The sequence below is a fragment of the Castanea sativa genome, chromosome 8 (genome assembly GCF_040712315.1).
Source record: "Castanea sativa cultivar Marrone di Chiusa Pesio chromosome 8, ASM4071231v1".
In the NCBI taxonomy this organism is placed as follows: domain Eukaryota; kingdom Viridiplantae; phylum Streptophyta; class Magnoliopsida; order Fagales; family Fagaceae; genus Castanea; species Castanea sativa.
The window spans coordinates 11,628,799-11,641,283 of NC_134020.1; the positions used below are offsets into that span (position 1 = coordinate 11,628,799).

Genomic DNA, 12,485 nt, shown 5'->3' on the forward strand with positions numbered 1-12,485 from the left:
ATCATAAAATCGTAGGATCGTAAGATCCAGATCGAGATTTTGACAACTATGGGTAAGAGGGGGCAGTCCCCCCCCCCCCCCCCCCCAAGCTCACCAAAAAAATCATGTACTCCGTATAATATACTCTTATTATACTTGAAAGTAGTTTGCACCATCCACTGACAGAAAGCTTCTCAAAAGCTTAACAACCAATAGTATTCACCTCACGGTAAGTCATGGACTCTAGAATCAAGATTGAATAGCATGTGCCAATCCCATAGATTTTAAAAAAATTAAAAAACCCTCCCATGTTTTTAGTCTTTATACATGTTAGTAGAAGTACACCACAAAAAAGCGAGCAATGCTAATAAACAAAATATTTTATACAACAAATTTCACAACTTTTGAGATGTTATAATTCAAAATTTTAACTACTTAGAAGAATAGAAGAAGAAAATTGAATACTTAGTTTTTTAAAAGCATTCCCGACAATGTGACACGCATACAACTTTGTAGGCATATTGCTATATGATTAAACCGTACACATTCAAATTAATTTCTCAATTTGATTATCATTAATTAACTATTTACATTGAGGGCATTTGAGTAAATTAAACTAAGGACAAAAAATAAGTTAAAGTTTACATTTGTATTAGATTGTGTGTGACAAATGACAATTACATTAACATATAATTGCTTATTTATTTGTTATTAATATTGAATTGCTATTTTTTAGAATAATTTTACTTTCAATCTTTTCCCTTTAATCTTGCCCCCTAAATTGAAATCCTGACTTCGTCATTGACTATAATATAGTCACATCAAATCTTATTTATGGCTTCTGATGATGCGAAGAAAATCAGTAGGCTGGATGCTTCGGACTTGAAAGGACTACTGGCTGTCTTGATGGCCTGAAAAAGGAAGAAAAGCAATCAAAGGTGACCGGGGTTGCCGGCCAAGAACCCTCCGATGGTAAAGTTAGTTTTTCTCTCTCAAATTTTGGAGTTCCAACTTTTTAGGATGTGTCAAAACGTACCTTTGTTTTGTCTGAATAAGCGTTTATATAGTGTCCTAAGAATAGTTATTAGACTTGTAACCTCCCCTGGATTTGAGGAGGTGTTAGGGTTCATGGATAACTTCCTCAACCGTTTAGGAGTTACATTTTTCTCACATAACGGTCACTGGAAGTTATGCGTGTGATACTGAGTTGTTGTACATACTCAAGAATTTTCCCAAGTGTCAAGGGCTCGTCCAGAGGTCCTCTGGACGAGCATATCTCGCTTCTAAGGGAGGTCGTTCCTTTATGGACGACCTTCTCATGGATGAGGTTGATGGTTCCTTTGGACGGCACGGTGTGGTTTTGTAAAACTTGACCACGTAAAGCTCGTCCAAGCACCTTCCAGCATGGACGAGCTTTTTATGGACGAGGTTCTTACAACCTTTGCTTTCTTGGTCTTGCCCTGGACGACCTCCATGGACGATATTGGAGTTTGTACCCCATCAGCTTCAATTTTCCATCTCAGTCAATTTGTGCATGATTTTGTTGAGCGTGAATCTAGGGAATGGTAGGGTACTCAAAAAAGTTAGCGACGGACCATTTACGAGAGGCCAAAATCATGAATATGACATGACATTTTATAATTGTTTTTTTTTTTTTGGTGTTTCTTATAACTGTTTTGTGCTATTTACAGGACCGATTTGTGGTTGGGTGAGATAAATAGAGGGAAAGAAAATAGAACACAATATAATCAAACTGAAAGCGTAATCATATGCTTATTGGACGGGTGTGAGGTTAAGGACCATCTACACACAAAATCAAGCTGCTTTAACTATTTGGTAACTCCATTCCTGCTTTATTTAGGAATAATGCTTTTGAGTCTTTTGACTGCGAAAATAGGCAAATGCCCATTTTGCGCAAAAAAAATTGGCAAATACCCCCTTTCCCAAACTAATTAGGAAAATGCCCCTCTTTTGAAACTCGATTTTCTCAAAATCGAGTTTAAAAAAAAAATTTCTAGAGCCCTATAGCAACGTTTTAAGGAGCCTATATCGACGTTTTAAGTATCTATAGTGGCGTTTTGTAACTCGAGCTCCATGAGCTTGAGTTCCATGGAAGTTTTTCTCTTTTTTTTTTTTTACCTATTTCATGAAGCTCGAGTTTAGAAATGCTGCTATAGTCTCTTTAAAACGTCGCTATAGGGCTTAACTCAATTTTGAGAAAATCGAGTTTCACAAGAGGGGCATTTCCTTAATTAGTTTGAAAAATGGGGCATAATGTTGTTTTGTTTTTTGCGTGAAAAGGGCATTTGCCCATTTTGGCCGTCTTTTGACTCTCAAAAGTTTTTTGGTTTTCTAACTTTTGCGTAAGTATCTCTCGAGATGCTTTATATCTAAGAAAAGTCTAGCGTGCAAAACATCTCCATTGATTTGAATAAGACTATGCATGTAAATTGTAAACTTCAAACCCTACTATATTCTCAAAGCATAGTTATTTACTCGTATAAGGAAAGAAAAAGTTAATGGATCCCCTAAGAGCATTGGTTTAGGATATATTTTTAGAAACTTTTTATGAAAATTTTTTTTGAAAGTTTTTTATATTTAACGTAAAAGTGATGTCAAAACTTTTTAAAAATGGTTTATTAAAAGACTCATAGGAAAAAGGCTCTAATTTTTAATTTTTTTATAAGCATATTTATATCTTTATATCGTTTTTTTAAAATAAAATAAATCAATTAAAAATCCTTAAAAATAAACAACTTATGTACTTAATGGTTTGCCATTAAATCCTCTAACTCTCGCACATATATCAAAACAACTTCAGGCTAGCATTAAAGTCTCATGCCTCTGTTAGAATTATGTGCCCTCAAAAACAATACTATGTATTTTTTATTTGATAATAAAATTTTATTTTCACATTCATAATTTTTATAGGTACATTTCATTGTATAAATATGGCATGTGATGTCATTTCTGTAGAAAAATCGTGTTAATGGTTAAGGAACCAAAGACAGGGAGTAATGATTTTTCAGAGATTATTAAATTGTTCTAGGCTGTGTATATTAATTGAATATTACCATTGAAGCCTACACTTGTTGTGCTGCTATATGATAGGATGATTTACTCCATCATTGAGGTAGTGACTTTAAGTAGACAAGTGGGTGTAATGTAACAAGTACATACACTGAATTGGATCTGATCAAGAACACCTTATGGAGTGATCACTGTTAATTAAGAGGTTGTTCTATCACAATTTTTCTATGCACATAACTTTGACAGTGTCAATTGGTGATGTTAATATTTTAAAGGCTATATACAGACACGTTGGGTTATTTGTGTATTGAGTAAAATATGTAAATGCTCAACAATGAATCCACCAATCTTTAAAGAATATAGTATATTCAGTTGATTTTCATATTGAAGTTGGACTCAAAACAAATCCGGCCGGTGACATTTTTCAAAAATGTTTTTCATATATATAATATTGTATATATATATATATATATATATATATATATATATATTTAAAGAGTTTTTTCAAAGATATTTTGGAGTCCAATAGAAATTATGAAATCAAGAAATTAAGAGTTACATAAGCTAGGGACATGACAGTGATATTAATCCAGTCCTAGTGGCTTGTGGGAATATAGTGTGGTGGAAGGGCATAGATATAAAATTGTAAGTAAAACCTCATTTGTAATTCTCTAATCTTCAGGGGTCAATTGCATTATGTTGATGGACATTATTGAAATCTGTAGAAGTTCAAATATTTTCTTGATATGGTTGAGAAAATTAAGGAATAATTTTGAAAGAGTTTCAAGATAAGTCAATAACATTAAAAAAGTTATTGATTAATCCTACAGTTGGAGATTAGGATCCCTAAGGATCCCACGTCAAATCTCTCTCTTGGGTTTTTAGAAGTCTTAAATAAAACTAAGATTTTATAATATTACGTTAGTGGTTGGCCATTAGAACTACTGAGTGATACTGCAGTCTTTTGAAAACCTAAAAATAAATAGAGAGAGAGACGTCAATACCTTGGGAGGCAACACGCTTGGGTTGCTAAGAGAAGTATGCAATTTTGTTCTATTTAGAATCCATGGTTGTGTGGTACAACGATCTTTAAATGAAAATATAAATTTTTGTTTTATATTGCTTCCGCAAAACTATCAGCCTCAACTATTAAGAACCATACTTAAGGCTCTCTCTCTCCCACATTTACGATACCATATACCATGATTTCCAAATGCTCAAATGTACCTGAAATTATTTAATGCATTTGGTATACCGTTTACATGCCTCCCTTTTATATATATATATATATAGAGAGAGATAGATAGGTCAAAAACTCTCATATATAGATTCTACACGTAGAAGTCCATTACCATGTAAAAAAAGGTGTAGCACATCAAGTGTATGAAATAATTTCTATAAACTTCTCAATATATAGTTACACTCTCACCTTTTCATTGAAAGGGTACAAGAGGAAGACACCAGATGTGAAGCAGTAAAGTTTGGGTTTGATTCGATGTGTTGTGTGGAGTATTGTTGAGCTGATTTAAATTAAATGTGAAACAATGAGATTGTAGGTGAGTGATTTTTCGGAGTAGAGGAAACCACACTTGATAGATCGGCCAGACATGGATATGAGGCCGAGACTGTACTTCGGTTTAAAGACTACAAAAAAGTATGCAATCCTACTTCCTAATTCGCAGACCAACCTAGGTAAGTTCCCATTAAAAAAAAAAAAAAACCTAAGTTACGTTTGGTATACTGAATGGGGATTACGACAGGAATTGTAATCTTTATTACTAGTAATAATAAAGTGTGTTGTAATGTAATAACTAAACCTATTTATTAGTTTGGTTGTGAGTTATAGCATTTGAATGAAACTTAACATTTATTTTAGGAAATATTTTACTCATACAATTATATCTCCTTAAAAGTTGTTATTTTTTAAATTTAAGAGAGATACGTGTTATTTTTAATGATTGTTAGATGTATATGAAAAATTTGTTAATTTGGAAATATATTAAGTTTTGAAATTATTGTATTTACTAAAGAATAACTAATACAACATTTTAAAGAGGAATAGTTATTTCTCATTTGAGAGATGCTACATCCACAACATTTTTACAACATTTTCACAACAAATCATAGGTGGTTAGTTGTTATTGGTTCAAATTTTAACCTAACACGAATATTACTTTTTTGCCTCAACAATAACAACCAGTAACAACTTGCCACTTAAGATTTGTTGTAAAAATATTGTGAAAATGTTGTGTACATATCATTTCTCTTCTCATTTTGAAGAATAGCTATTCATAAGGAATGATTATTCTTTGTAACAAAAACATAGCCAAACTAAAGAATAACTATTACATAGGAATAACTATTACATTACAGTGCCTATTACAGTCTACCAAATATGCCCCTAGATAAGTTGATATTAGACTCTCCCATCCTTTAACCAACTTAGAGAAGAGACAATCAACTAAGCCAATTGAAATCTTTAGTGACTAATTCCTAATTCTAATCAACATTTGGAGCCAAAATAAAGGCTTTTCAAGAAGACCACACCATGTTTACTAGGAAAATTTTAATAGTTGATTTGGATGGAATCTAAGAATACGGACACTCCAAAACCCCCCAATGTCTGCGTCAGACGCGTTAGAAGACTCCTACATGTGTCCTCAATTTGTTGTGGGGGGAGTTTTATTTATTTATAATCTTTTGGTTTTAGATATGATTTTCAAGATTTTAATAGCTGTATCTATTTTGAAAACTTAAAATATATCTATTAGTAAATAAAATATTAAAATGTACCTAAAGTCTAATGATGTATTAATTAATTAATTATTGTATCCCGTCATATCTTAATCTTAAGGGTATGATTGATAACTATTTTTTTCTTTATTTTCTATTTCTAAAAACAATTTTCTATTTTTAAAACTGAAAAACTTGTTTGACCATCCAAAATAGATAAAAAAACAAAAACTGTTTTCAAAACTCAATTTGTGAAGGAAATTAAAAACTTGCAAAAGACTTTTTTCAATTTCTAATTTGAAGTGAACTACTAAAAAAATTAGGAGCTGAAATCAATATAATGAAGAGAGTCAAGTGACGCTACCCAAAGTAGTCATCCACTCATACAAAAGTAGTTTGATAATATGACTTGGGAGTTGGGAGTTCTGAGCGTTCGTCACTTATTAACAAACAAAAAATCCCAGCGGGAGATATTATGAGACTTGATCTTGGAGAAGATATGGTCGCCGTCTAATATTATTATGAAAGTTTTACCTGCATACAGCCCAGCCATCTTATTCCAAGCATATATTTTACTGTTTTATTGAGACTGGTTATGTTTGAAAATCACCAATCACTTTGAAGACAACTCGGTAGCTGAGCTCTCCCTGATTTCAACTATAATTTGGAACGCGAGTGAATAAGGAGAGAGACGTCCCTTAATTAAAAGGGAAGCCAGTGCATTTCAAAGAGAGAAACAATTGTTATCAACATGGTAACCATATTATTATAACTCATAATGTCGTAACTTATAATTCATCCACAAGGATTCTTCCCTAAACTTATTGCTCAATCATACATAACTTGGAAAGGAGGATTTCAAAGTATTTATAAAAAAGAGAAAGCACGTAGGTCCTCTCTCTATTGATGTAATCTATAGAGCCAAAGCACTACCTTCCCTATTAAAGGGAAACCAGATTGAAACTACAGATTAAGTTTACCTGCTAAGTACCATGAGTGCATGGCTAGGCTGCCAAAGGACATGATATTAGCAAGAGATGATAACCCATGAATCATCCCAAATTTCTTGTTCATGGCTTTAAGCTTTGGATTCACCTTTGCAACTTCCACGTTCTTTGACCACCCAACTTCTTCCCCAATGTTTGATTCTCTCTCCACCTTATGCCTTTGTTTCATCATCTACATCACAATAAGCAAAACATTACAGGCTAATAAAAAATTCCATCAATGAGGACTCCGTATGTAATGTCATTGGCATTATTAGAGCATTTCTTGTTCTGTGGGGTGGGGTAGTATAAAACCAAAATTAATTACAAAGAAGTAACCCAAGGCTCTTCATTGGCAGTTACAGAAGTGTGAAGGTGTTTTTATTTTTATTTTAATAATCATAAAGTTTAAATTTTTTACTATTTGGGATTAAAAAGTAACATTGAATCAATTGAACTTATGCAAAAGCTTTCCAATCACTTTGTGTGCTAGGAAGAGATCAAGTGGGAGTAGAGCCTGACAAACAAGACAGCCATTAGCAATTAGGTGATTGAATTAAGAGATGGTAAGAGGTTACACATCCCATCTTTAAACCTTATCAAACTTCACAGAGTCGATGTGAGCAGTAACATGCTGGATTAAGTTTCCAAAATTAACTGACATGGGTAATGCATCTGGGCCTTCTGGGAAGAATCTACCTGGGATTTGGTATGGTAGAAGATACAAAGGTGCAACAAAGTTTTGGATTCAACTGGTATGAAGAGTGTTGTTAGGAGAGTGGGCAGTCCTACAATTTCATTACAGACAGGGGCTTTAGTCCCATTGGAGAATTATTCCTACCCATTAATTTGTATTCCATTCCCCAGCAACATTTCAATCATCAACACACTTGGAATAGGAATATTGACACAGTATCAGAATGGGTACTAAACCTTTTTGGTGTGTCAACAGTCAACCATTGGGTCTGAGGAGAAAATTACACAGCCAGTGACTAGTGGGGAAAAAATTGACGACAACAGGCAGTGAGAGAAGAACCATATGCAGCCAAGGAAAAGTCCAAAAAGGATTAAAGAGTTGAAAAGGTTAGCACCATCCATTAACTATGGTGCTTGAGGCAAAAGAGGAGAAAGTAAGGGTGATCCCTAGAAAGGGGGTGGGCTATTGATTCCAAGACAATGAGGTTGAGATTAATATCATGGAACATCATAGGATTGAATGATCCAGGAAAGCATTTAGTTGTAAGAAATATGCTACTAGAGTGAAGAGGGGATATGGTAAGCCTGGTGAGGGATTTATTGGGGGGAGGGGGTGTATCAATTTGTAGATTGGCTATCATTTGGAGCTATTGGAAATGACGGTTATGTTTTGTTAATGTTGCAGTGTGCAAAGAGAGCTGATTGTTTTGTGGAGAAGTTCTCAGATTCATGCAAGTTTGGGATGTGGATGACAAGTTCCACTCGGTCTTTTTGGGTTTACAGTCCAAATGATGACAGAGAAAGGGAATGCTTATGGGATAAGCAGAATAAGGCTATGAAGAAATGGGATTTAGCTTGGTGTTAGGGAGATGATTTCAATGTTGTGAGGTTTCCCACAGGGAAACGGGATTGTCTTAATCTGTCTCAAGTAATGTTGAATTTGTCAGACTTTATAAATGAATTAGAGTTGGTGGACAACCTTTGGAAGGGGAGAAGCTTTACATGGGGGAATAAACAGGAACAACCAGCTATGTCACTTATTTTGATAAGTAACATAAAGATTTTATTTAAAAAATAATAATAATAACACAGCCCAGTTCATAGGAAGCAAAAACATCAAGAAACCAAGTTACAATGATCATGCAAAACAGGAAGGGAAAGACAAGAAAAAGATGCTAAAACTAAACACCATTCGAGAAGAGTAAAAAAGACAAAAAAAACTTAAACTCAAGAATGGACCATTCGCATCCATAAAAGCTTCTAGCATTCAGTTCCCGCCATATACACCACATCAAACAATGTGGCTCAATCCTCCATACATCTATATTGCGATGTCGCCTGAAATTGTAATCCAACAAATCCACTACCCTTTGTGGCATCACCCAACAAATACCAAACAAGTAAAAGACCATACTCCACATCTCATATGCTGTAGGATAGTGAAGGAGAAGATGATCTACAGATTCCCCACACCTTTTGCACATATAACACCACTCAAGTACAACAATATGCCTCTTCCGAAGATTATATGTAGTTAGAATCTTGCCTAAAGAAGCAGTCCAAGAGAAAAAAGCTACCCGAGGAGAAACCTTCGATTGCCACACCATTTTCCATGGGAAAGATACGACAATAGAAGGGGAGAGAGAATGATAACACTCACTCACCTCAAAACCTCGACCACTGGTTGGCTTCCAACAAAGTTTAACAGAACTAGCACCCCGCACTTTCGTGGAATAGATCAAGACCATAAAAGCATCCAATGATTGTGATTCTTGATCATTCACTGAATGACGAAACTGTAAGTCCCAAAATATTCTCCCATTTGAGTAATGCATAACCTCCAAGACCGAAGCATCCCTTGTCCTACTAATATTATATAAATGTGGACAACCATCCTTAAGAGGACGATCCCTACACCACACATCATCCCAAAACTTCACTTGAGTACCATCACCCACATCATAACAAAGGAACTTGGAAAAATTCAACTAGCCACTTCTGATGAAATTCCACATACAGACCATACACCCCTGACATAGATTTTGTACTCTAGCCACCCCACTCATTCCCATACTTCGCCTCACTGACCTTTCTCCAAAGGGCATCGTTCTCCAAACCATAGCGCCACAACCATTTGCCTAATAAGGCAGAATTAAACCTTCTCAAACACCAAATGCCTAACCCTCCATTCTTCACCAGCCTACATACCTTAGACCAATCTACTAAATGAAATTTATTGATCGCCTCTTAGTCTTGTTGTCTTAGGAAGAGCATTATTTTGATGCTTATCCAAAGGCTCCTTCCTCACCTAGTGTCGGATGATCATCTTTTAGGATTATGGGGGCCAATGTAAGGGAAAACACCATTAAGATTTTGGAAATATGTCTCTTCAAGTACCAGGGTTTGTTAATAAGGTGAGGGACTAATGGGGTAGTTATAGGGTGATAGAGTCAACCAGGTTTATAATGGCCAGGAAAATATATCAATTAAAAGATCCGAAAAAAAATGGAATAAAGAGAGTTTTGGTGATATAGGGGTACAATAGGTTAATGTCTTGGCTGAATTATCAAAACTAGATTTGAAGGAGGAGTACAGCTTAAGTATGGAGGAAGAGGAATAGAGAGGAACTGAAAACCAAATTAGAATAAATAGCTCTTATGGATGAAACTATCTGAAGACAAAAATCTAGGGCAATTTGGCTTATGGAGGGGGATGGGGAATTGAGTTTTTCCACAGGTTGGCAAACTCTCACATGAGTTTAAATTTTATTGGGAATTTTGAAGTGGATGGAGTAATGTTAAGGGTGGAGAATCAGGTAAATGAATGCATTGTTAGTTTCTATGAGAATTTGTATGACAAATTATGTTGATTGGAGACCGAAAGTGGATGGTATTGAGTTTGCAAAACTTGGAGGGGAAGATAGAGATTGGCTTGCGAAGAGATTTGAGAAAGATGAAGTTCAGCTATAAAAGATATAAATAGGCATAAGACACCAGGTCCAAATGATTCACTATAGCATTCTACCAAAGGTGTCAGGGTGGTAAAGTAATTGGAAGAATTTCACATTGAAGGCTCCTTTGGATGGAGCATGCCTCATTCATTACTTTGGTTCCTAGGAAACCTGGAGCATCTAACAGAAGATATTGTTGACCCATTAGTTTTGGTGGGAAGCCTTTCAAAATTTTGGCCAAGGTGTTGACCAATAGGCTATGGAAGGTTGTGGGTAAAGTTGTTTCAGACTAGCAAAATGCTTTCATGGATGGAAGCAAATTCTAGAGTCTGTTTTAATCACCAATGCAAATTTGGACACTCGAGCATGTAGCAAGATCCCAAAAGTAATATGCAAGTTGGATATTGAAAAGGCTTATAATTGTGCCAACTGGACTACCCTGTTTTATCTTCTATATATGGATTTAGGGATAAATGGAGGCTTGGATAGGTTCTTGTATCTTTTCAATCCTACAAGTTTTCTTAATTGCTTGGGGGCTTTAAGTTAAGGTGATCACTAATCGTCAAGTAAAAATCTACAAATAGAGAATTGAGATTAAATTGGCCATTTGGAAAATTCGGAAAATCATAATTACCTAACATAAAACATCATAGATCCACAACATGTATTGTTAAAAATAACTTGGAATTAACAGGAACTTTACCTCAATTGTCATGGGTGTAAAAACAAGCAGATTGGCGAGATTGAATGCAAACGCAGATAGCAAGAACCCGAGTTGGTACTTCTCAGCAGTAGACGATGACTTCCAGGGATGCAGATACGCAAATGACCCCACCGATACTGCACAACAGATCCCAACCATGGAGAAATACGCAGGAAACATCTTGCTTTGCAAATTTCCAAACTGATGCCTCGGAAGATTCCTAAATTATCAAACGGGTTTTTAACAATATAGTTTAGGAAACACTACTCAAAAAAAAAAAATTTCAATCATCAAACCAGGCCACAAATAACACAAAGCCCCAACAGCTCTTCATTGAAATTTAATGTGTTTGCAAAAATTGCATGGCATTGCTAACATAAATTATCATATATCATTATGACACAGCTAAACAGCTTTGCTCCTTTGTTACTAAGAAGGTAACCCAGTGATTAAGAATTTAAGACAAAACCCAATTGTCAAATCTTAAAACTTTATCAGATAGAATTTTGATGAGCACAAATTAAGCATAACAAAACCATTCAGCTCTCATAACTCCACCTTCCATTTTCAAGAAACAAAATAAAATATCCAAATTTTGTTCTTTATTTTTAATCATATATAAAAATTTTAAATTATCCGGGAACCAATAAATAAATTAACAGAACAAACAGAGCCATGATACAGTTTCGTTCAGTCAAATTTTACATATTTAACAAAACACACCCAGAGAGAGAGAGAGAGTGAGTTACTTGAACATGATGATGCCGCCGATGAAGGTGACCCAGAGAGCGGTGCCGAAGGCGGTGGAGTAGCAGAGAAGATGAGCTAGCTTGAGATAGATAGCTAGCTTACTAGTTGAATTCCCACCGTCCGATTTCGATCCAAAGCTCTCCGGTGAGAATATCACCCCGACCGCTAAGAATGCCACGGCCCCTAAGAATCGCGTTAGCCAACCCATCTCTCTCTCTCTCTCTGAGTCTGAGTCTGTGTCTGCGTGCGCAAAATGGTAGGCAGCTGAAGAAATTCGTGGGTCTTATTTCTAACTTGCACCTACTCTGTACTTGGTTAGTTGGTTTGGTTGATGTCTTTAATTATTTATTTTCAATTTTTAATGGCTTAACTTTTTAAGAAAAAAAAAATACACCAAATTTTTTAATATAATATGATATAAAAGATTGTATAATATATCATTAGAAGCAGAAATTTGAAACTCTCTTAAAAAAAAAAATTATATAATTCTTCTCTCTTTTCTTTTTAATCTAAATATAAAATATAATAATTATGAAATTATATTTGGGTATTTTTTTCGATTATTGTTATGCCTATATATATATATAGCAATCTATTCTAGCATTTTTTTTCAATGACGTGGCACAATTCTTGCAAAATGGGCAAAGATTTGCTGTAA

General features: G+C 34.8%; 1 protein-coding gene across 1 annotated transcript; it reads right to left on the bottom strand.

The window, feature by feature from the left end:
- Positions 1-6,482: 6,482 nt before the first annotated feature.
- Positions 6,483-12,160, bottom strand: LOC142607570 (uncharacterized). Its single transcript, XM_075779104.1, has 3 exons — positions 11,827-12,160; positions 11,078-11,297; positions 6,483-6,921 (listed from the first exon to the last, which is right to left on the bottom strand). Exons 1-3 carry the CDS (start codon positions 12,033-12,035, stop codon positions 6,706-6,708), a joined length of 645 nt encoding a protein of 214 aa, XP_075635219.1. The 5' UTR covers positions 12,036-12,160; the 3' UTR covers positions 6,483-6,705.
- Between the last annotated feature and the right edge of the window lie 325 nt (positions 12,161-12,485).